Source organism: Eleutherodactylus coqui, chromosome 12 (assembly GCF_035609145.1).
Source record: "Eleutherodactylus coqui strain aEleCoq1 chromosome 12, aEleCoq1.hap1, whole genome shotgun sequence".
Lineage (NCBI taxonomy): Eukaryota > Metazoa > Chordata > Amphibia > Anura > Eleutherodactylidae > Eleutherodactylus > Eleutherodactylus coqui.
Window position 1 is genome coordinate 118,724,139 of NC_089848.1, and position 25,577 is coordinate 118,749,715.

Genomic DNA, 25,577 nt, shown 5'->3' on the forward strand with positions numbered 1-25,577 from the left:
TCATATCATTAAACCCAGAGTAAATGCTAGAGACGTTGCTACATAAAGACCTTGGCTAGTTGGGAGACTAGTCACCGGTCAGAACTGCTAGGGTTTACTGGTCGGTCTTACTAGGTCGGTCTTTTCAGGGAACAAAAATCTAAATCCCGTTTTAGGACTTACTTTATGTTAAATTTAAAGGGGTTGTCTGGCCACTGAAAATAAAAAAACAAAAACAAAAACAAACTTTAAAATAGTAAGAGTAGTTCTACTCCCCTTACCCATCCTCCGCTGCTCCTGATCTGATGCTTCCCGGGGTCCCCGCTGGGCTCTATTTCCTATTTCCTGCTCACACAAACCTTTTAACTGCTGCATCAACTGATTGGCTGCAGAGGTCACATGTTCATGTCAGCAAGAAACAGAATAGCCAGTGATTGGCTGCAGCAGTCACATGTCTGTGTCAACTAGGAAGTACAGAAACCAGTGGGGCACCCCCATAATGTGTCAGTGGAGCGGCGATCAATAAGGGGAATATTTCTACTTGTGTTATTTTAAAGCATTCTAAGCATTTATTTACAGATTTTCAGTGTCCGGACATCCCCTTTAAGGATTGTATTGATACCAGCTTTAAGTGTGGCTGACTCTCTCTACCCACAGGAGATAGGCCGCCCCAAGCTGTCTATTCCCAGCACGCTTGCATGTGTATACATTGGGGAGTCGGGAGGTGTTCTTTGACTAACCCTCAGGTATATGTAGCGTATGACAGATTTACCCAAGCCCGCCTGCACACGGGCAATCCGGAGCCCGCAGCAGAATCTGGCTCTGCCCCCGGCCGGTGACAATGCATATCTTCGTTTTTCTGTATTTCAGATGACCGGGGACGCTCGGCAATTTTTTTTTCTTTCCTTTCAATGTTGTATTTCCCTCGCCGTCGCTAGGTGATATTGCCGGTATTGCCGGTACCCGCGGCCTATCTGCAGTGCCAGTTGCAGGTCGCACAGCTTCCATTGACTTCAGTGGTAGCTGTCCGTGTGGATTCTGCAGAAAAATAGAACATGCTGTAATTTGAAATCGCAATCCACTCATGTCAGCGGATATGAGAATGTTTTATCCATTCACTGTGTGCGGAATACCGCAGATCGTCCGGGCGGGAGACCTCCGCGGATTCTGCACTTAGTCTCCGGTCGTGTGCAGCCGGCCTGAGGCCCAGAACTCCTCTGTTTTCCATATGGGGAGCACATTGGCGCCGGAGCGTAACCTGTTACGCGTCGCATTATCTCCCTTGTACCGACTCTGTGCTTTCTTCCTCCAGACGTCTCCTTACCCGGTGATCATCTCTCTGGAGAATCACTGCAGCCTGGACCAGCAGAAGACTATGGCCAAGCACATGAAGGACATCCTCGGGGACATGCTTCTTATGATGCCAGTCGAAGGGAAAGTAAAGGACTTCCCGTCTCCAGAGGTGAGGCCGTGCTATGTCTTCTCATAATCCCATCCATCCATTTAAAGGGACACTGATCACCACTGAGCCCCATGAACTGCGTTATTGGGCTGAAAACTGGGGGAATAGGGAGTGGCGTTTCATTCTCACCTTTGGCTCTATTTCTGCACCGTTTATCTGTGAAGTTGCCACATGCCAGCAGCTTAACCCTTTCTGTGCACCTATCTCCCATTCATCTCTATGGGAGGTACGTGTGCAGAAAGAGTCAAGCTGCTGGCGTGTACCAACTTTGTAGGGACAGAGCGCTGGAACGGTGAGGATGAAGCACCGCTCCCCGGACTCCCCATTCCCCTTCTTTTGAGTCCCGTAACATAGTTTATGGGGCTCAAAGTTGGTGACACTGTCCCTTTACTGTAGAAGATGGCTGTAAGCTAGATATTGTAGGTACCACAAATGGGAGGTAAGCCGCAGGTGACAACAAGTAAAACGAAGAACTCCTGGCAAAGTTAATCTAGTTTAACCTATGTGGCCATATCCATATGGGATCCTCATTCACGCATTATCCTCCAGCATCTGGACAGTGAAGAATCCCTGGGGGTGGGCAGCCCGGACCCCGAGGCCTCGGTTCAGACCAGACCATTACATTTCCTCTTCCATACTTTACTGTTGGTATCCGGTTCTCTCATCGGTTTCACCAAACGTGTCTCCTGCTGCTGTGGCCAGATAACTTCCTGTTTTTCTTTTTGCCTCGTCGTTCCAGAAGTCTTGGGGGTTTTCTGTGTGATCATAGGCGATCTTTAGTCTTATCCTGATGATCTTTCTGCAGTGTACTTGCCATGGCAGACATCTCCACGTCCGTTAATAGAGCAGTGACGATATATATATATATTCGCACATCGTGGTAGTTCTTAAGCCAATGCTCTCATGAACAGTGAAATACGTGATGTCGCAGTTTATCCCATTTCAGACATAAAGAGGCCTATTTACTAATACTGTCTAAAAGTTACTATCAAAATGTGTTTATTCAGAATTTTAAACATACAAGTTTGCAAGTGGTTGACATGCATAAAAGGCAATAACTGTTCCGAAGCCTGGTTGCCAGTACAGTAAAGGGGTGCGATTGTCCGATGCGGTGGAGACTCCTGTCGCCGCAACAGGAAAATGTAAAATAGCTCCAGACTTCAGGGCTTAACTTCAACAGTTAATTATTATCGAAAACAACAACAGTCTCTTGCAGACTATTAAACCATGTTTGTGACTTGTGTGAAATTAACCTTAAAAGGCATGTGGGAGTCGGATCATCTAAGAGTGAACCTCGACTCAACGTGGATGTGGTGTGTCATGAGGTAGAAAGGTGGTGTGTGTGAAGGTGTAATGTGGGGGTTAACATCAGTGAGAGTGATTGAGTAGAACTTAAGTAAATTGGGGAGAAGGGGGGTGACTGTGTAGTAGAGGAGAGGGGAGGTGGGTGAGGAAGAAGAAGGTAAGGGGGTGGGAGGGGGGGGGGGGGAAGTAGCGTCCCGGGTAGGGCCCTTAGTGGGTTCCCTGTCGTCTATCAAGTGGGTAATACCCCGTGTTCAAGCCATTGCTTGAACTTGTCAGAATTTCGAAACGTCATCCATACCTCCCACACATCGTAGTATTTCAGCCATTTGTCGTCATCTTTGGCTCTCAGCTCTTCCATATATCGGATATCATCTAGGGCAGCTGTCCAGCTCAGGCGTGTCGGCATCGTCTGGGACTTCCAGAGTCGGGGGATCACTGTTCTCATAGCTAGAAGGAAGAATCTTAAGATATCCCTCTTAATGGCAGTGATGGAGCCTGGCAGGACCGAGAGGAGCGCAATCTCAGAAGAGAGAGTCAGTGAGCTTCTTTTCAGTACATTGTACAGGGCTTGTATCTCTAACCACAGACCTCTAATCCCAGGGCAGGACCACCAAATATGCGTGAGCGTTCCTGTTTCTTTCAGGCATCTCCAGCAGTTGGCTGTGGTGCCAGGGTATATTTTGGCTAGTAGTGACGGTGTGCGATACCATCTCATAATGAGCTTATAATTTAGCTCGTGGTGTCTGCCCGAGACTGACATTCTGTGGGTCAGACTGACGCCCCTAGCCCAGTCCTCGTCGGGCAAGGGTCGCCCTAGCTCTCTCTCCCAGGCTCCACGGCAACCTCTTTCTAAGTCCCGGGCTCCCCGGGCTACCAGCATGTTATAGACCACGGAGATCAGTCCCCTCGACTTACGGGGGTCCGCACATAGCTTCTCAAAAGGAGTAGGCGGGGTAGACAGATCTGAGGCTCTGCTCTGCGTTCTGATAAAGTGGCTTAGCTGCATGTATTGAAACCACGCACCCGCTACGGCTCCCCCCTCCTCCATCAACGAGCTCAGTGGCCTAATTCCTTCCTCTCCTAGTATGTCGTGTATTCTTGGCAGATGGACTCCTAGGTTACTCAGGAGTGCCAGGCCCCCTATCCCAAGAGGGAACTCCGGATTTCCCACAAGAGGGGTCCAGGGACCAGGAGTAGATATCAGCCCGTTATTGCTCGCGAAGTTGTCCCATATTCGTAGAAGTGAGTTCAGAAATGGCGACACTCTGATCCCCCTTCTACCCAGTCCGCCCTTGAGCCAAAAGAGACCTTGAGCTTGGAATGGGGCAGAGCTCTGCTCCATTTCGACCCATAATTTAGTTTGCCCTCTATGCATGAGGTCCAGGACGGTCTTACCTATTACGGCCCTATGGTAAAGCAACATGTCTGGCAAGCCCAGCCCGCCATTTTCTTTTTTCTGGGTGAGAAGTTTGTAACTCAACCGAGGTCTGGACCCGCCCCATACGAAATATGTCACCGTCTTTCGTATCTTGATAAAGAAACTCCTTGGGAGTTGTATTGGGAGGGTCTGAAAAAGATACAGGAGTTTCGGGAGGAAGATCATCTTGACCGCATTAATTCTGCCGGTCCAGGAAAGTGTTAGTGCGCGCCATTTTTCTGTGTCTTTCATCAGGGAACGGTATATGGGCTCAAAGTTTAAGTCGTATATCTGGTCTGGGTCTGAGGGCAGTTTTGTGCCTAGGTATTTAATGTGGTCTTCCCGCCACGACAGTGAGAATAAGGGTCTCAGTTGGGCTATATCAGAGGACGGCAGTGTTATATTTAGGATCTCGGATTTTTGTAGGTTTATTTTGAAATTACTAACTTTACTGTATTTATCGAATTCTCGTAGGAGGGCGGGTAGGGCTCTGTTGGGGTTCGTTATATAGACCAAAAGGTCGTCCGCAAATGCGGCCACCTTGTGCTCAGTTTGGCCTATATAACCTTGAATTTCCGGATTCGATCTGATTGCGTTGGCAAGGGACTCCATTACTAACACGTACAGGGTTGGGGAAAGTGGACACCCCTGGCACGTGCCGTTTCTGATGTTTATCGGGTGGGAGAGTTTCCCGTTTACTCTTATCTGGGCTGTGGGCTTGTTGTATAGGGCCATTATCCAGTTTCTCAGTCTCGCCCCTAGACCTATCTTCTGTAGTGTGGACTCAAGAAATTTCCATTTGACCCGGTCGAACGCCTTTTCGGCGTCCAACGATAGGAGGCATAACGGGCTTTTCGCGTTTCGTGCCCTGCTTATCAGGGATAAAGTTCTGATGGTACTATCTCTTGCCTCTCGGCCCAGGACAAAACCAGTCTGATCTCTATGTACAAGTGTGGGGATAAGTGGTCCTAGGCGGGTGGCTAGTGTTCTTGCGAAGACTTTAGTGTCCACATTCAGTAGGGAAATGGGTCTATAGTTCCCGCAAGATAGGGGGTCTCTCCCTTGCTTTGGTATGACTGTAATGATGGCCTGTAGGGCCTGTTGCAGGAAGGGGCAGTTGTCGGAGATGGCGTTAAAGGTCTTACAGAGTATTGGCGCCAGTTGGCTTCCAAACGTCCTATAAAATCGGGGCGTGAAGCCATCTGGGCCGGGGCTCTTTCCTATTTTTAGATTCCGAATCTCCTCCCGCACCTCCTGCTCCGTAAGATCCTGGTCCAGGGCCTCTGCTTTTGTCTCAGGAACCTGTTTGGGAGCATATTCGCTTAGGTAGGATTCTACGTGGTCTAGGGGGTCGCCTTGGGCGGCCTCCGCGGGTTCTGTGATGTTATAGAGTTCTGTGTAGTATTGCCCAAAGCAATCTAATAGGTCTTCAGTTGCGTGGACCCTCCCCTTTTGTGGAGAATCAAGGGCGAATATATAAGAGTGTTGTTCGCGTGGGTTTAGGGCTCTTGCTAGCCATCTGCTGCATTTATTGCTGTACTCATATAGCCCGCCCCTTAGTCTGTCCCTCATGCACAGGTGAGCCTGGTCCAATATGGCTAATATCTGCTGACGAATGGAGGCGATCTCTGCGCTTAGTGAGGGGGAGGCTTTAGCTTTGTTCGCCCTTTCTGTATTATCCAATTTTGTGAAGAGATCTTTCAGTTTGCCTGATCTGTCTCTTTTAAGTCTCGCCCCATGGGATATAAAGATTCCCCGTAGTACGCATTTGAGCGCTTCCCATTGTATGGGAGGAGAGGTGGTGTCGACTCGGTGGGTCTCAACAAATGTTTCGATGGTTCTAATTATGTCCTCTCGGCAACAGGCATCGCTTAGGAGGTTGTCATTCAGGCGCCAGGAATTGTAACCCCTCCTGTGCGCCTGTCCCAGTAGGGCTCCGTAAACGGGTGCGTGGTCGGACCATAGGATGTCTCCCATAGAGCTTCTGGGGGACAGGTCCAAGAAGGCATGAGAGATGTACAGGTAGTCTAGTCGCCCGTAGCTATTGTGTGCGGTGGAATGGTGACTAAAGTCCTTGGCCTTTGGGTGAAGAGTCCTCCAAAGGTCAACGAGTCTGAGGTCTAGCAGGCGTCTCCGCAGTCTACGTAAGGCTACCAGGGGAACCCCGGACTTACCTGATGACGTATCCAGGCCAGGCTCCATCGCTACGTTGAAGTCTCCTCCAAGAACGATGCCGGACCCCTCTGCGAACCGTTCCAGCTTCCCCAGAGTGCTGAGCCCAAAGGTGGTTTGTCCTGTGTTGGGAAAGTAAATATTAGCCATTGTTACCACCCGATGTCCTAGATCTAGTTTAAGAAATAGGAATCTGCCCTCGGGGTCGGTCTCTGATGCTAGTACTTTGTGAGGAAGGTTTTTGTGGATCGCTATCGAAACCCCACCTTTCTTCTTTTCGGGGTGGGGGCTATGGTGCCATGTAGGGTAGAATTTATTAGTGCATTTAGGTATATGGCCATTCTTAAAATGTGTTTCTTGTGGAAATGCGCCAGGATCTGGCCTCTTTTAGAGGGGTTGTTTAGGCCTCTGGCATTATAAGTGCAGAACGAGAGATCCGTCATGGTGGTTGTTTGGTGTTGGGTGGAGGGGTTCCCAGGGCACCCGAGACGCTACCAGGAGGTTTTGGGGAGAAAATTGGGGGCATAGGGGGCATAGGGGGAGGGGACAGGGGGGTACGGGGTTGAAGGGAAGGAGGGAGACAGAAAGCAGAGTTTCCGTCGATTGGGACACGGTGTCCCAATCTTGTAAGGTGGGTTTCGGACCTATGGTCAGAATCGGACGGCACCATAGTGGCGTCCACCCGTTGGGGGATGTGACTTAAGGATGCCGGAGCTGCTCCCGGCGTCCCCTTCTGTGCTCATGTGTTTGCTGGGGTTGTCTGTTTTTCTGTGACCTGTGATAAAATGCTAAATGTGTGGCGACTTAGCTGTCTGGGAGGGTATTTGTAGAGTGGGGGGGGGGGGGGGTGAGAGACAGGCTAGTGAGGTGTTAGAGAGCTCGGTGTGTTTAGTAGTGTAAATTAGTGTAAATGGTGTAGTGGCTCAAGCGGGTAAGTAAGTATGAGGCCTATGCAACAGGAAAATTGAACTGGCGTGTGTCAACGGTGACATTCCTTCGCGGGGTTGGTCGGCGCGGTGCGTTGTTTGCGCTGGGGGGTAATCCCGTAAAATTGTTCATGGTGGTGGGCGCGCGGAGTGGTTCCTGTTCCTCGAGCGTCTTGGCCTGGCTTCCTGCCAGGATGTTCTGGGTGCTGTGATGGGGAGTGCGGGCGTGTGGGGCCAGTTTATGATCGTGACCATTGGGAGTTCCAGGATGCCGAGAAATTTAGGAAGGTCTGCAGGGGATCTAAAGACCGCTGACTTCCCGTTTCTTGAGGCGGAGAGATGAAAGGGGTATCCCCATCTGTAGAGGACCTTGTTGGCCCGGAGAAGGTCGAGGAGCGGCTTGACGGCTCTGCAAAGTTGGAGGGTGCGTCTGGCCAGGTCCTGGAAGATCGCTATTGGGACGCCATTATGGGTGAGGGGGTCTTTCCTGTCGCGTGCATTTTTTAAGATGGCTTCTTTATCTTTAAAAAAGTGTATGCGGCACACGATGTCTCTCGGTCTTTCTGGGTCGTCCGGCTTGGGGCCTAGGGTTCTGTGGATGCGATCGATTTCTATTGGCCGGTCCGGTGGACGCTGCAGTAGTGAGCTAAAGAAATTTCGGGCCCAGTCCTCAAGCTGAGAGGGGGCAATTTCCTCCGAGAGTCCCCGCAAGCGAAGGTTGTTACGTCTATGACGATTTTCAAGGTCATCCAAATGAGACATCATATCCGTCATTTGCTGTGCTTGCGCATTTATGATTTGGCTGTGGGTCTCAAGTGTTGTAAATATCTCTTCTTGTGTCTCCTCCACGGCGCCAATGCGGTTCCCCATATGCTTAAGTTCTTGCTGTATTAGGGACATCGCTTCTTTTTGTGAGCTTTCCAAGCGTTGGAAGTCTCTTTTTGTCGGGAGGGCTCTTAGGTGTGCCTTCCAATCCCACTCTTCGTCTGACGAGGAGTCGCTGTAAAATGGCGGACTGGCTGGGCGTGCTGCTGGGGCTTTTGCATGGCCTCTTTGACTTCCCTGGAGCCCTGGACTACTACTCCCCTCAGACTGCTGGGACTTGCTGCTTGGTGCCTTTGGACGTGTGACTGGGGCATTTTTCTCTGGCACTGTGCCAGTATCTATCTGAAGTGACTGTGGGGATGCATGCTGTCTCCTGCTGCTTACAGGGATCTCATGTCCCTCTGTTTGTTTGTCCCTTTTGTGGGGAGCATGTGGACTGGGAGAGCTGGGAGAGCTGTGAGGGCTGGGGGGAGGACCTGGGCTGTTTGCCCTAAGTGAGTGTCCCCTTTGTGCGTGTTTGCACTTATCTGTTTCCTCGGGTCCTCCTGGTCCTTCCGCGCCGGGAGACGTCCGCTCTCGGGGTCCCGTGCTGCCGCTGCTGTGGGGAGTGGAGAGAGAGCCGGGAGACGTCCGCTCTCGGGGCCCCGTGCTGCCGCTGCTGCGGGGAGTGGAGAGAGAGCGCGCTCTGCTCGGCGCCATCTTGTCAGAGGGGGAGGGGGCCGCCGGACCGCGCGCCCCGAAGAATCTCTGTATAGTCGGCGGCTCGTCCTCTCCTGCCGCCCCGCGCTTGCTTGAGGGTCTCTTCTTCCCCATCGCCTGCTTGGGGACCGCTTTTTCGCCGGTGAAACGGTGTTTGCACAGGTCAGTGCTGCTGGGGATCCGGGAGCTGAGCAAAAACGTGCCTTACTCCTGCATGGGTAAGCCACACCCCCTATACTGTCTAAAAGTTAGACCACACAAACGTAGACTAGACAGTCGTAAGATGTGCCAGATTTATCACAGCGACTCATGCTGGATGGTAAATCTGTCGAATTTTCAGACTGTCGAAGTTTATAATTTGCATTAGTTAGCTTAGTTATAAACAAAAATTGCACCAAACTTTTTGGCAAATTTTCATCACTTTTGGCACAATTTAGGTCCTCCACCCTTTTGCTGGGAAAATTGTCTAAAATGCATCATAAATGTACAAACCAAGATAAAGCTTTCTGGCTGAATTTACACCCAAAAAACGTCTTATTCTGAATAGTAATTCTGCCCCAAAGTACTTATGTAAGCTTGGTGATACCAAAGAGCAGAAACTAAGGGATATTCAGTCCCAGTCACATGGCAGAGTTGTACAGGCTCCATGGTCATTCGCGGTCACATGGCAGAGTCATACAGCCTCTGTGGTAATTCGCGGTCACATGGCAGAGTCATACAGCGTCTGTGGTCATTCGCGGTCACATGGCAAAGTCATACAGCCTCCGTGGTCATTTGGGGTCACATGGCAGAGTCATACAGCCTCCGTGGTCATTTGGGGTCACATGGCAGAGTCATACAGCCTCCGTGGTCATTTGGGGTCACATGGCAGAGTCATACAGCCTCCGTGGTCATTTGGGGTCACATGGCAGAGTCATACAGCCTCCGTGGTCATTTGGGGTCACATGGTAGTGTTGTACAGCATCTGTGTACATGAATATCCTCCCCTACAAGTCATGCTTAAAGGGTTATTCCAGTTTCATCTAATTTAATCATTAATACAATGAAAAGTTCCACAATTTTCCAATATACATTCTATAACGAGGTTTTCAGGATCTCTGCTTGCTGATATTATGTGGGACCCTTCATTGTTTGCGCCAAAGAAGTTTTGAAAGGGTACTTAGAGTAAATAGTAACTCTTCAGCCTCCAGGAATTTGCTTCGGCAATAGTTAGATAATAGGGTGTGGTCAGACCACGTAATTACCGCGGTTTTAGAGGATTCGGTATGTTGATAAAGCATATTATCGTAAGGGGCAGATCTATACGGGTGTAAGAAGGCCGCCTGAAGATGCTGTACTCTCCATGCATCAGTCAGCCCTCCTTTGTGAGCGAAGTGATAAAGACCCGTAGGATGATCTGCTCCGTGCGGAGTCCACGGTCGGCCACAGAACGCCATTAAAATCTCCTGTCTGTTAAAAATGGCGTTGGTTTTTATTAGGGGAGTAAATAACCCCAATGGTGTACATCACTAATAACGTATCGACCAGAGTACCGACATGAGATCGGATTAAAGTGAGCGCTGGAGTATTGTTAATGGCATTAATAGCACCCCTTATTGACCGCGGGCGTCGCATGAATATATGAAACGGGTCACCCGAAAGCCATCCGCATGATTAACATGGGGTTTTGGAACACACAGAATATCTCCCTAAGTTAATTGCTTCTTTCCATTTAATTGTGCTGATAATGGGATTTCCCAGAGATTTCCTCAGGATAGTTCATCAATAGTTGATCAGCTGGGGTCGGTCGCTCGGGACCCTGACTGATCAGCTGACTGTGCGCCCGCTGACCGTGTTGTAAATACACAGGGGTTGGACTGAAGGTCTCTGCTCCGACCTCTGTGTAGTGGGGGCAGGCATGGCTCTCCTGCAGTTACAAGCGCCGGCCCCTACACAGAGGTCTGAGCAGAGATTCTCACTCCGCCTGCTGTGTAATTGTGCGCCCGCTGACAGCGCTGCAATCAGCTGATCAGTCAGGATCCCGAGCGGCGGACCCCAACTGATCAACTATTGATGAATTATCCTGAGGACAGGCTTAGCTTTAGGTATAAAATAGAAGGCAGTCTAATATCTGCAGATATAGTAAAGTTTGAGGGAAATCCACCCGGGTCTTGTAACAAGGGACGTAGATCTCAAGATAACCCAAAATGTTTCATTCTCTGAGAAGGGCTGCAAAAAGTGAAACAAAAATGTACAAACAAGGTAGTTACTTCTGTATCCATTCCTTCTGGAGAGGAGTCATTTTTGGCCCCATGAAGGCTGGGTTTACACAGGGTGGAATCCCGCCGGAAATCTCGGGCTTGGTCGCAGCGCAAACTGTAAGATTTCCGCCGGGAAAGCGCTTTTCCAAAACCCGTGGCACTTAGCCGCGGGTTTTGGAGCGGCTTGGCCGCATGCTTTTCTGTTGTGGCTGGTGCAGCTGCAACAGGAAGAAAAAAAATTGACATGCTGCAGCCAGGGAATGCGCGCCGCAGCAACAGGTTCGCTGCAACAGGTTGGCTGTCCGTCGTGGATGAGATTTTTGCCAACTCTCGTCCACATGGCTGGCTAATCCCAGGATTAGCGGCCGCAGCGAATTTCCGTGGCAAATCCGCCCTGTGTGAACCCAACCTCAGAGGTGGCATTAATCCCCATTCTTACATCAGCTTTAAAAGCACAGGGTCTCTTAGACTGCCGCCGGTATGTTGCCTGGGGCGGAGGAGATCACTGAGGTGCGATTTGCTCCATGCCCTGCTAGCCACGCCCCCCTGACATATTTTTATGCCTTGCAAGTAAACTATGAAATCCTCTGCAATGACAGCAAGCAGAGATCTCGAAAACCATAATATAGAAATATATATAATGGAAAATTGTAAAGCTTTTCATTGTACCAAACGATAACCTTTCTTCTCCGACACCGAAGCATCCCTTTAACTTCATGGTAGCTTTTCCATTACAGAAGGAAATATCGGATGTTTGAATTCTGCATTTCATAAATGACTACCTAGTCAGCACCTTCATGCTTGTATACAGGCAGCATACAGATCAGCATATATACGCTGTACATGGGGTTCACATACTTTCCACATGACGAAGCAGACATGGCAATAACCTGAAGCCAGCGAGGCGTCGCAGCCATATAATTGTATAGGACATGTCCAGTCTGTTATTACATTTCGAGGACCTGGTCACAGTTTCCTCTTCTGTGGACCGGCCTTTTACTCGGCACTTTGTGACTCTTTTTCCTTTTTTTTTAGCAACTAAAAGGGAAAATCCTCGTGAAAGGAAAAAAGCTGAACTCACTGGAAGACAGCATAAAGGAAAGCGAGAACAGCGCCACCGAGGCAGAGGATGTGTCCGATGAGGATGAAGCTGCAGAAATGGAGGATGAGGCTGTCAAGTCTACTGTGCATGCCAAGAAAGGCGCTGTAAGTGGGGTAGTCCCCGAGGAAAGGAGAAAAACTTTTATTCAACAGGGTTTTCTGGGACTAGCGGTCTTTTTATGGACTGATTATCTGCCCCTGCTAACGATCACTGCCAGGCAATGAGCAGATCAGTCAGCGATCATTCCCTCTGTGTAAAGGCCCATTTAAACGGAGCGATGATCGCTCAAAAATGGCTAAAAAGTGATAGTTTGAGCTATCATCGTTGCGTCTAAGCATGTGGCCATCGTGCACTTTTTGTGCTGTGCCAGCTGATCGTTAAATTAAGGCCAACCTAAAAATCGTGGTGTGGTCTTATCAGGAGTTCTCAAAGGAGCTGAAAGCAGATAAAAGCCCTCCGGGTATTAACTGCTTTCAGCTAAAGGCTGCATTTGCACGCTAATAAGATATTAAGTAGCTGAGTAGCTACTTAATATTTTATGCAAAATGATCGCTCAAAGCGGTCACTGTCATTTGAGCGATCATCGCTCCGTGGAAATGGGCCTTAAATGGGAAGATTATTTGCTCTACAGGGGTGACTGGTCGTTTGTCCTTTATACAGCTGTCATCTTTATGCTCATATAAACGAGTCGATCAGCCGCTGAATGAGTGTTTACTCAATCCTTGGCTGATCATTCGTCCCTTTACACAGTCCAATTGTCAGAGTTGCGAGGAGCATGGAGGCCAGATAATTGGCCCATGTAAAAGGATCCTAAGATATTGATGAGCTCTGCTGAGGACAGGTCATCAGTATTAGATTGGTGGAGTGTTGCCCTCAGGACCCCACCGATCAGATAATTGAAGAGGCCGCAGCACTAATGCGAGCGCTGCAGCTTCTTCTGAGGCCTCTGACATCACGTTCTTCAGTCGCATGGCCTAAGAGCAGATGAATCCCTTTCAAGTGAAAGGGATTGAGCTGCTATACCAGCCACAGCTGTACTGAAATGTGCGGCGCTGTGCCCGGTGCTCCATAGACTCCTGAGCAGCGGACCCCCACCGATCTGATATTGATTACCTATCCTGCTGCAGTTCCATCCTGAAGATAGGTCATCAATTCCGAAGTCCCAGAAAATCCCCTTAGTGTAAACTTTATGGAAGTCCAATATTTATCTGCATATATGATTTAAACTCTATCCTAGGGTGCAAAGCTGAAGCTGGCCAAGGAGCTGTCCAATACCGTCATCTACTGTAGGAGCGTGCACTTCCGTGGCTTTGACTACGCAGCAGAGCATCAGTCGTTCTACGAAATGTCCTCCCTGACTGAGAGCAAGGCTCTGAAGCTGGCCCATGAATCGGGTAAGACTGGGGCGATACTGCAAATCTCTGTTTACTGGGTCTCATCATTGACAGAATTGGATTGATTGCCCCGCGTTGTCCAGGAACCATGCCTCGTCTGTCCATAGCCTGTCTGCTATTGCATATGTCCATGAAGCTGAACCGCAGTATTAGGCATGGCCTATGGACAGATGGGACACTGTTTCTAATCCTGGACAACCCCTTTAATCACATGGACCAAATAGTGGGTTTACCTTAAGGACAGAATCGGTGTAGTCCTGCAGCTAACGGTGTGTGGGACAATAGCAGCTCAGCATCCCAGCACCACGAACCTACTCCTAGCACCCGCCAGTCAGGTTGTTATGGGGTATGTGTCGGGGCTTCTGGCCCCTTCTGAGTGGGAACCAGTTTAGGACACGAATATATATAAACAATCTCGTACTAATCATAACAAGATTTTGTGTTTACCATAAAATCTTTCTCATCTCGCTCATTGGGGGACACAGCTTAACCCCTTAAGGACCAGGGAGAATAGCTACTGTTAGGAGGCGGACACTAAGCAGAAACAAGTTGCAGCTTCACTATACCCCCCTGCAGGCACCAAGCTAATTAGCAGGACATGGGAAAATGACAGAAGTAATACAAGGGCCCGACAGAATATATAACTCAGGATGGACCATGTGCAACAACAAAGGAAATACTCCAACCAGGAGGAAAAAAGGGAAAGAAAGTAACAACCAACTGGGTGGGTGCTGTGTCCCCCAACGAACAAGCTGAGAAAGAGATTTTACGATAAGTACTAAATCTCATTTTCTCGTCTGTATCATTGGGGGACACAGCTTAAAGACCGCGGGATGTCCCAGAGCAGTCTTTCGGGGGTGGGAAGTTTTATATCAGCACGCATGCAGTTTACAGCCATCTTTAAAACCCGCCGACTGAGGGAAGTGCCCGCGGATGCTGATGTTTGCACCCAGTAAAACCTTGAAAATGTGTGCAAAGAAGACCATGTAGCAGCCTTACACACTTGTGCAGCCAAATCCCCGTTACTTATCGCCCAGAAGAAAGAAACTCTTCCAAGCGCGATGATAAACCCAAAAGGAGGACAGTTTTCTAGCTCTCAACATGGTCTGAATAACCAGGCTCCGCAAATCCATGGTCTCTCAAAACCCTCCATCTGAACTTTTTGAGAAGTCGTGGGATTAATGGGAAGGGAGGAAATACGTCCACAGGATTACGGGTGTGTCTGCTGCCAAAGCTTGGGGATCCCGAGATCGGGTCACCAAAGTTGGCGGCTTGTGGTTGATTCTAGACACCATTAGGTCTACGTCCAGATAGCCCTGACTCTGGCAAATTGCCCAGAAGACTTCGAGATGCAGTTCCAATTCTCCCGGGTTGACGGTCTATCTGCTCAGAAAATTCGGCTAGCCAGTTGTCTACTTGTGGTATGGGAACTACTTAGTACCAGAAGGTGATCCTTGGCTAAGGTCAGGACCTTTGCCGTTTCCGCCTTGACTCCCATGCTGTAGATTACGCCCTGGTGATTTATGTATGCGACAGCTGTTGTGTTGTCTGTCTGGACCTGAATTGGGCGACCAGTCAGCTGAGGTGCAAAGTGATGAAGATTTAGGAGAATGGCCTGAAGTTCCAACACATTTATCAGAAGTGTGGACTCTTGTCTGGCCTGTCTGATGCACTGTATCTATGCATGCTTGACCCATTCTGCGGTGGGCTTGCTGACCTAGGTAGAGTCAAAAATTGGCCTGAGAGCTGAACCCAGTGCCTCAAAGAAGGATTTGTCTAGGGATTCAATCCCCCTGTTTGTAACACACGTGTTGAAAAGACAAAGCATCCACCATAGGAAGAATGGTATGTTTCATCAACCGGGATACTGGTGGATCCACTATTGGTGGAACCAACCATTTTTTTTACCAATTCCTCTGGAAAGGCATAGTGAAGCGCTTGACGAGAAAATTCCATTGTCCAAGTCCTCATGAGGAGGAAAGATCTTTAAGGAACAGCCACTGCAGAAGTAGTCGATGTTTGATCTGATACCTGGAGGGTGTTTGTTGCAGTGACTATCAGGCTATCCCCTGCTCCTCGTCCAGAACGAACAAAGAGCAGAATTCGGATAATTCACCCTCTGAGCGACTGTTGTGTCTGGAATAAACTTCTGAGGTGCTGAACGGGAGGACGATGCGGGGAACCTGGATGACCACCTTGAGTGAGAAGGCTTAACCTCTTCCGTGGTCTACCTCAGGAGAAGCGCTGTAAGATGGAGTCCTCTCCGTCAGATACCTTTTAAATGGGTGTACTGGACATGTGGTCCAATCTATGCAGGTTCGCCGTGGACACCTGAGTAAGGCTTGAAACCACCTATGACAGTGAGCGTGCCCATTCCGGCTCGGCGATCTGAGGGGACTGAATGGAATGGGTGCCAGCAGTGGGATCTACGGCCGCCTGCTGCAACAGAAAACAGTTAGGACAAAGCATCTCTAACTATCCACGTGTAAACTTTGTTTTGTAGCGAGAGCACGCATAAAATGTGGCTCTGGCTGATCCCGGTCTCAAGTCTTCTGTTTTGGTGTCGGACATGGCTCTAAACGGATGCCCTGGACGGTTAACCAACACGGTTATACACTACAACTGCAAGCGCTACTGCAGGAGGGAAGCTAGCTGACAGGCGGAGCTTACCCAAACTGGACTGTTCCGTAGAGCAGAGGAAACTGCAAGCCAGATACCAAAAAAGTGAGCGGATCCATGTATTTTGCACATTATTTGCCGTGGAACCACAATACCTAGCACGCCCTGCGGTAGGGGAGCTCCATTGAAGAGCAGAAAATGAAGGGGCAGGCCTCAGTGAAGAAATAGCAGAGAACAATAGGGAGTGCCGTTCAAAGCAGCACACACCGGGCCGCGATAGGAGGAGGCGAAAGCCCTCCACCCATCCACGTCATCACCTAGCGCTGCCCCGTGGGAGTGGCCTAGCAGGCTAAAAGCCAGGGGCTGGATTTATGAAGATGTCTGGCATTTCTGCCGGCACAGCAAAACCTTCCTTGTATATCTTTCAGCAGCAGTGTATCCAGACTTCTCCACCTGCAGAGGATGCAGCCCCACGGGGACAACGGGAGCGAGGACAGGGTGTACGTGCCAATACTTGCCTCTACCACAGCTGAAGAAAATACTTACCCTTCTGACCCAACTGGATGCTCGACTGTTCCAGCAGTGTTCCCCCTGGCACTCGCCTGCCTTTTAATGAGGAAGGGAGCATTCTGGTGACACGGGAGGGGGGAACACTATGGCTAGTGAGCCTCGTTAACACTCAACCGTGCCTCCTTTTCTTCAGAGGCTGTGGCAGACAGCCGTACAGAGTCCTACCTCACAGTTGTTCCCTGAATCCCAACGGTGTTTCAAGAAACAGGTCGACCTCCTACAGACCCTAAGCTAAATCTGATTATCTTGGTGCCTGCAGGGGAAGGGAGGATTTGGGAAATGGGAGGACCTAACCCTTTTTTTTCTGCTTGGCACCACCTCCTAATGGCAGTAGCTATACCTATTGTCCCCCAATGATACGGACGAGAAATGCCTTTGTATAATGTAAAATTACATACTGTATCCGTTTAATCTTGTTTCTCTCTCCATTAAAGGAAATGGTTTTACTCGCCATAACTGCAGGCAGCTGACCAGAGTTTATCCTGATGGGTTGAGAACGGACTCTTCCAACTACAGCGCTGTAGACCCGTGGAATGTGGGCTGTCAGATAGGTGGGTGCGTCCTTCTGAAATGTTTGCTGTATGTTTTCAAACTGCTTTGCTTCTTCACTTTCATCCACCAACTGGCCTTTGGTAACCTTTATTAATGGAGCCTTCTGTGATCTGTCAAAGTGTCATAGTTGCATAATTGTGGCCTGAGATGATGATAATCTTTATATATCGCCAACATATTACACAGATCCCAACAAGGAAATTGCATTCTCAGTACAAAGGGGCATTTTGAGATTAAAGTAATGTCCGTTATAATGGGAGTGATTGTGCATCTACCTCCCCAGATTACATAGGCAATGCGACCCACTACCTACCTCACCTGGTAAGATAGATAACAGGAGCCTGTACCTGTCAGATAACATAGGCAATGGGACCCCCTACCGCTTCAGTTTTCATAAATAGTGGGACCCCCTTACGAGCCATTTACCAGGGAGGATTATTGCTCAAAATTCGTTCAAACGAACAAATTGGAGCGATAATCGTGCAGTGTAAATGCAAAAAAACGTTTACTATTCTTATCACGGACTCTCATTCAGCATAAAACCCATCGCTGGATCGCGGGCTTGTCGTTCAGTGTAAACGCTCCCTTCTCAGTGTTTCGCATAGAAGATGAAGCGCTGAGCGAGAAGCCAGCGATCCAGCGGCGAAGTTTGCCCATCTTAACGCTCGGCTACAGCGCTAACTTTGTGTAGCCGTATTTCTAACATGCAGTCAAACGCTACAGTCAACCAAGTCAGAGCCAGTCCAAGTATTTGATGTTTTACCTTAAGCACACCTGATGTAACTGATGTTTGCTTAGTTGCATCAGGTGTGATTGAGACAACATCTGACTTACAAATGCATGCTCCAATGAGGGATTCTATTCAGGGAGTTAAATAATTCTGAGACTGCAGTAGTCAATAAGGGCTCAGTCAGACGAGCGTTTTTTTTCTGTGCAGCTATGTGCTATGTACTACACGCATTATCGATATGCCCATGACCATAGCTCCATGCCCGTTGCTTTCAATGGGGACAGTGCTGCTGCCACCGCCGCCCCCATTGAAAGCAATGGGAAGCAGCCAACCCCTGCAGTGATTTTTGAGGAAGGGCTTTAAATATAAGCCCTTCCCTGAAAATCATCCCATTACTTTCAATGCGGCCGGTGGCAGCGGCGCTGGCCCCATTGAAAGCAATGGGAAAACATCGCGTTTCTTTGCCACAGCTGTGGCAGGGGAATTCTTCATCCCCGCGGGGAATCCCCTTGTCACTGAACACTGTAACCGTGTTCAGTGATGGGGGGGACTCCCTGCGGGGAATCTTTATACGCAGCACAGACCTTCCCGGTGCACGGATGTCCTAGCTTTTGCAGGTGCGAGTATTTTGTGCCTGTAAAAGATGGACATGCGAACCCTACATAGGAAACCAATGGCTCTATCAGATGCGCTTTTTTTGCTCACATAGGCGTGCGCAAACTAACGCTCGTCTGACTTTGCCTTAAAAGTGCATTCATACATACAGTTTTTTTTCTTCAGGTTTTTAATGCAGTTTTTGAAGTTAAAACCAGGATTGAGTCCAAGAAAAGAGGAGAAAGTGTGTGTGTATATGTATGTATGTGTGTGTATATATATATATAATATAATATGTGTGTGTGTGTATATATAATATAATATGTGTGTGTGTGTGTGTGTGTATATATAATATAATGTGTGTGTGTGTGTATATGTATGTACACTACCGTTCAAAAGTTTGGGGTCACCCAAACAATTTTGTGTTTTCCATGAAAAGTCACACTTATTCACCACCATGCGTTGTGAAATGAATAGAAAATAGAGCCAAGACATTGACAAGGTTGGAAATAATGATTTGTATCTGAAATAACATTGTTTTTACATCAAACTTTGCTTTCGTCAAAGAATCCTCCTTTTGCAGCAATTACAGCATTGCACACCTTTGACATTCTAGCTGTTAATTTGTTGAGGTAAGCTTGTGAAATTGCACCCCACGCTTCTAGAAGCATCTCCCACAAGTTGGATTGGTTGGATGGGCACTTCTGGCGTACCATACGGTCAAGCTGCTCCCACAACAGCTCAATGGGGTTCAGATCTGGTGACTGCGCTGGCCACTCCATTACCGATAGAATACCAGCTGCCTGCTTCTGCTGTAAATAGTTCTTGCACAATTTGGAGGTGTGTTTAGGGTCATTGTCCTGTTGTAGGATGAAATTGGTTCCAATCAAGCGCTGTCCACTGGGTATGGCATGGCGTTGCAAAATGGAGTGATAGCCTTCCTTATTCAGAATCCCTTTTACCCTGTACAAATCTCCCACCTTACCAGCACCAAAGCAACCCCAGACCCTCACATTACCTCCACCATGCTTAACAGATGGCGTCAGGCATTCTTCCAGCATCTTTTCATTTGTTCTGCGTCTCACAAACGTTCTTCTTTGTGATCCAAACACCTCAAACTTGGATTCATCCGTCCACAACCCTTTTTTCCAGTCTTCCTCTGTCCAATGTCTGTGTTCTTTTGCCCATCTTAATCTTTTTCTTTTATTGGCCAGTCTCAGATATGGCTTTTTCTTTGCCACTCTGCCCTGAAGCCCAAAATCCCGCAGCCGCCTCTTCACTGTAGATGTTGACACTGGTGTTTTGCGGGTACTATTTAATGAAGATGCCAGTTGGGTACCTGTGAGGCGTCTGTTTCTCAAACTAGAGACTCTAATGTGCTTATCTTCTTGCTTAGTTGTGCAACGCGGCCTCCCACTTCTTTTTCTACTCTGGTTAGAGCCTGTTTGTGCTGTCCTCTGAAGGGAGTAGTACACACCGTTGTAGGAAATCTTCAATTTCTTAGCAATTTCTCGCATGGAATAGCCTTCATTTCTAAGAACAAGAATAGACTGTCGAGTTTCAGATGAAAGTTCTCTTTTTCTGGCCATTTTGAGCGTTTAATTGACCCCACAAATGTGATGCTCCAGAAACTCAATCTGCTCACAGGAAGGTCAGTTTTGTAGCTTCTGTAACGAGCTAGACTGTTTTCTGATGTGTGAACATGATTGCACAAGGGTTTTCTAATCATCAATTAGCCTTCTGAGCCAATGAGCAAACACATTGTACCATTAGAACACTGGAGTGATAGTTGCTGGAAATGGGCCTCTATTCACCTTTGTAGATTTTGCACAAAAAAACAGGCATTTGCAGCTAGAATAGTCATTTACCACATTAGCAATGTATAAAGTGCATTTGTTTAAAGTTAGGACTAGTTTAAAGTTATCTTCATTGAAAAGTACAGTGCTTTTCCTTCAAAAATAAGGACATTTCAATGTGACCCCAAACTTTTGAACGGTAGTGTATGTGTGTGTATATATATAATATGTGTGTGTGTGTGTGTGTCCTTTATGCGCTACTACACCATTCATCCGATCGCCATGAAACTTTGGGAAGTTGCTGAGTACACTCCTGGGAAGATTATAGGCATAGTACAACTCTCCTACGATAAATGGCACGCATGCGTGCGTCGTCGACAGTTACACCCCCCCCCCCCCACGTAGATCGTTCGATTTCCATCACTGCCACTAATTCTCTCACTTCCCAATGTCGTAGAAACATGAAATTTGGCACGAGCATTGATTATGTCATAAATAGAAAAAGCTAACGGGTCCCAACTCGATTATTCAATTGTAAGCGCCAAAGAATTAGCGTCCAAATTTTACGTACGGAATCTAATTTTCTCGCTTCCCAATGTCATAGAAACGTGAAATTTGGCACGGGCATTGAATATGTCATAAATAGGAAACGCTAATCGGTCCCAACTCGATTATTCCATTCTATGCGCCAAAGAATTAGCGTCCAAATTTTACGTACGGAATTGAATTTTCTCGCTTCCCAATGTAATAGAAACGTGAAATTTGGCAGGAGCATTGATTATGTCATAAATAGGAAAAGCTAATGGGTCCCAACTCGATTATTCAATTTTAAGCACAAAAGAATTGGCGTCTGAATTTTACGTACGGAATCTAATTTTCTCGCTTCCCAATGTCATAGAAACGTGAAATTTGGCACGGGCATTGAATATGTCATAAATAGGAAACGCTAATCGGTCCCAACTCGATTATTCCATTCTATGCGCCAAAGAATTAGCGTCCAAATTTTACGTACGGAATTGAATTTTCTCGCTTCCCAATGTAATAGAAACTTGAAATTTGGCACGAGCATTGATTATGTCATAAATAGGAAAAGTTAATGGGAAGTTGCTGAGTACACTCCTGGGAAGATTACTGGCATAGTACAACTATCCTACGATAGGTGGCGCGCGTGTGCGAGCGTCGTCGACAGTTATGCCCCCCCAGACAAAGATCGTTTGATTTCCATCTCAAGCACAAAAGCAAAAGGCATTACGAGCAACGGGATGAGTGTTCAACCAGAAAATGATGCATCCGCCGAACGTTTCGCAAGACAATTGCTGGATATTGAGAATGCTGAGGTAAAATGAAAGCTGTGCTGTGATTGGTTGCTATTAAAGATGAGCGAACGTGATCTGCTCCGCCCCTTTTCGCCCGAACACCGAACTTTGCGAGCAATTCCGTGCTCGAGCGAAAAAAGTTCGGGGGTCGCCGTGGCAGCGCGGGGGGGGGGGGGGTGCGGCGGGGAGTGGGGGGGAGAGGGAGAGAGAGAGGTCTCCCCCCTGTTCCCCGCTGCTGCCGCCCGCGCCGCCGCGCCTCTCCCCGCCCCCCGGCGCCCCCCGAAGCTTTACGCGCGGACACTGAAGTCCTCGGCAAAGCCGGTGTCCGGGTGCGTAAGTGTTCGTTAAGAACACGTTCGCTCATCTCTAGTTGCTATATATTATACCGCTGAGGTAAAATGAATGCTGCGCTGTGATTCGTTGCTATTTTTTATATTGCTGAGGCAGAATAAAAGTTGCGCTGTGATTGGTTGTTATATATTATACTGCTGAGGTAACATGAAAGCCGCGCTGTGATTGGTTGTTATATATTATACTGCTGAGGTAACATGAAAGCCGCGCTGTGATTGGTTGTTATTTCTCTTACTGCTGACGTAACATGAAAGCTGCGCTGTGATTGGTTGTTATATATTATACTGCTGAGGTAACATGAAAGCCGCGCTGTGATTGGTTGTTATATATTATACTGCTGAGGTAACATGAAAGCCGCGCTGTGATTGGTTGTTATTTCTCTTACTGCTGACGTAACATGAAAGCTGTGCTGTGATTGGTTGTTATATATTATACTGCTGAGGTAACATGAAAGCCGCGCTGTGATTGGTTGTTATATATTATACTGCTGAGGTAACATGAAAGCCGCGCTGTGATTGGTTGTTATTTCTCTTACTGCTGACGTAACATGAAAGCTGTGCTGTGATTGGTTGTTATATATTATACTGAGGTAACATGAAAGCTGCGCTGTGATTGGTTGTTATATATTATACTACTGAGGTAACATGAAAGCTGCGCTGTGATTGGTTGTTATATATTATACTGAGGTAACATGAAAGCTGCGCTGTGATTGGTTGTTATATATTATACTGAGGTAACATGAAAGCTGTGCTGTGATTGGTTGTTATATATTATACCGCTGAGGTAACATGAAAGCTGCGCTGTGATTGGTTGTTATATATTATACCGCTGACGTAACATGAAAGCTGCACTGTGATTGGTTGTTATATTTTATACTGCTGAGGTAACATATAAGCTGTCCTGTGATTGGGTGTTATATATTATAAAGCTGAGGTAACATGAAAGCTGCGCTGTGATTGGTTGTTATATATTATACCACTGAGGTAACCTAAAAAAGCTGTGCTGTGATTGGTTGTTATCTAGATATATAAAAACGAATGTATGTCTGTCTGTCTTCGCAGCAACGCGCGACGGGTAAGCTAGTATATAATATAATATGTGTATGTGAATATATACATTTGTATATATGTGTGTGTATATATATATTCCATTATTCTTGTTTTCTTCTTTATGATCCTCACCTGGTTTTGGCTTCAAAAACCACATTAAAAGAATGGCACGCAGCCTGCAGGTATGAGCGCACCCTCAGGGCTCCGTTACACTGGCGATCGCGCCCTTTTTCCCCATGGCGGTCACTTTAGATATTCTCATGCGTTCTTTTCACGTCATTTAGCCACGATTTTTTTTATCCCGAACATCAGTAGGACTTTGTGATGTTAAAATGGCATCACATGAAAATCGTAAGTTCCTGCTTTGTGATGCGATAAAAAGGCAGGAGATAATAAAAGCGCAACACGCAGAAGGATAGCGCACGCCGCAATTTATTTTCTAGCAAAGTCACATGAGTGAAAACATCGCAAATGTGAAGGAAACCACTGAAACTGAGGGGTGTCATAATTCAGCGTTTTTGCTCCCGTCACGTGATTTTGTCGCCGGTGTGAAGACGCCCTAAAAGTAGCATTTTTTGGTGAATCTCGGAGGAGCCGCGCCCTAGATTAGTTGTGTTGAGCTTTTTAAATTGTTTTTGTTTAATTGCTTTTTTACAAACAGCTGAAAGTTTGTGGATTTGGCTAATAACGGCCATTTGCAGTGGGGGGGGGGGGATCCTGATCGCAGCTGTATCTGTTCTCGCATCCTTCCGTGGGTCTCCAGCTTCTCCTTATAGGTAACGCTTTATGCCATGTGTTATACCCGTTCATTCTTGCGTTGTGAAGGACTTACCAACATGACGCGGCTTATCTTTTTCAGTGGCTTTGAATTTCCAGACGCCGTGTACCGAGATGGACGTCTATCAAGGCAGATTCCGTGACAATGGCTTCTGCGGTTACGTTCTTAAACCGTCATTTCTGCGATATCATCAGTCTAAATTCAATCCAAAGTCCATTCAGGATGGAGAGTGGTGGACGCCGAAGAGGCTCAACATCATGGTTAAGTACTGATAGAACACCATAGCCGCTGCGTTGTGACTTCATGAAAGGTGATCGCCGTCTTGAGTCCGGATCCCAAAGCTAATCTATGGGGTTTAGTGAGATTACGTCTTAAGACCTTTCTATCTCATGGCCCGTTCACATTGTGACTCGTTGTCCCTGAGAGGTTAGTGTAATGGAGCTCCACGTTACTAACATGAGAACATGATGTTTAGGTCGTCTCCGGGCAGCAGCTACCAAAACTCAACAAGAAGAAGAGCTCCATAGTGGACCCCTTTGTGTCGGTGGAGATATTAGGGGTGGCGCGGGACCGAGAGAAGAAGATGACCAAGATTGTTGAGAACAATGGTGAGATGGATCTGCTCTTCACATTTACAGACAAAAACATGAAACTTTGTAGATATTTTCATTTTCTGTGCAGCTTAATTATGACTACTTAAAGGGGTTCTCCTAACATATGAACTCATCCCCTATTCTGACTGATGGGTGTGGTCCAATCACTGCTCAGGAGAAGGGGGATCCCATCTGTCCGCTGTAGGAATGGATTGGCCCTTGAGCATGCATTCTGCCGCTCCATTCACCTCTATGGATTTGCCGCAGGTTGCTCAGCGCTGTACTGAGCTTCTCTTCCCTGCTTCCATAGAGATGAGTAGGGCAAGAGTGGATCTGCTCAGCTGATGCGCCAATCTTACAGGGGGGCACTGGACTCCCCCATTTTCTCTTACAGATCCCAACAGTCAGTCTCCTATCGATCAAACACTTTTAGGCCTCATGTCCACAGGCGGATCGGATTCCTCATGCAGGAGCCCATAGCGGAATCTGACCCTGCCCGTGGGCGAGGACACTGCGGGTGTTCTACTTACCATCCGGGTCTTCACTTTCTTCACTGCAGATGTGTGCGGAAGCGCCAGTGGTGTGCCCTGGCACATGCACAGTGGAGTTCTTTTGCTTTTTTTTTTTTAAACTTCTGCTTTCCCATGGAAACCGCATCCCATCCACAATTCAGTTGCGGACGGGTCGCAGGTCGGATTGCTTCCATTAACTTCAATGGAAGCTGTCCGTGCGGGATCTGCACTGAAATTGAGCATGCTGCAATTTTTTATTTTTTTTCCTGGACCAAAAGGTTCGCAACTCAAATCCGTGTGCTTTATTTCACTTGCAGACGCCCATGTACCCCTATGGGCAGCTTGATTTGTGGATCTTCCACACGGGTGTCCTGCGCAGATTCTGCAAATCGGACCCACCCATGGACGTTGGGCCATACCCTATACGCTAGACAAAGGATAACTTTTTATCTTGGGAGAGTCCCTTTAACTCCTTCCCGACCGAATCACCTAAATGTGTGTCATGCAGTCATGAAGGGGGTTGTGGGCTCTGGAGCCAAGTCTGCTGTGGTTATCATCTGTTTGACAGCTGCCAGCAATTGCTGCAGTCAGAGCTA

General features: G+C 47.8%; 1 protein-coding gene across 2 annotated transcripts in view; it reads left to right on the forward strand.

Moving 5' to 3' along the window:
• The window catches only part of PLCD1 (phospholipase C delta 1), a 112,440-nt gene that overhangs the window by 79,852 nt on the left and 7,011 nt on the right, over positions 1-25,577 (forward strand). For both annotated transcript variants that reach the window (XM_066584643.1, XM_066584642.1), the window contains exons 8-13: positions 1,292-1,441; positions 12,061-12,231; positions 13,365-13,521; positions 17,145-17,261; positions 23,958-24,136; positions 24,352-24,484. In XM_066584643.1, the coding sequence (XP_066440740.1) occupies positions 1,292-1,441; positions 12,061-12,231; positions 13,365-13,521; positions 17,145-17,261; positions 23,958-24,136; positions 24,352-24,484 (907 nt within the window). The remainder of the gene's footprint in view (positions 1-1,291; positions 1,442-12,060; positions 12,232-13,364; positions 13,522-17,144; positions 17,262-23,957; positions 24,137-24,351; positions 24,485-25,577) is intronic.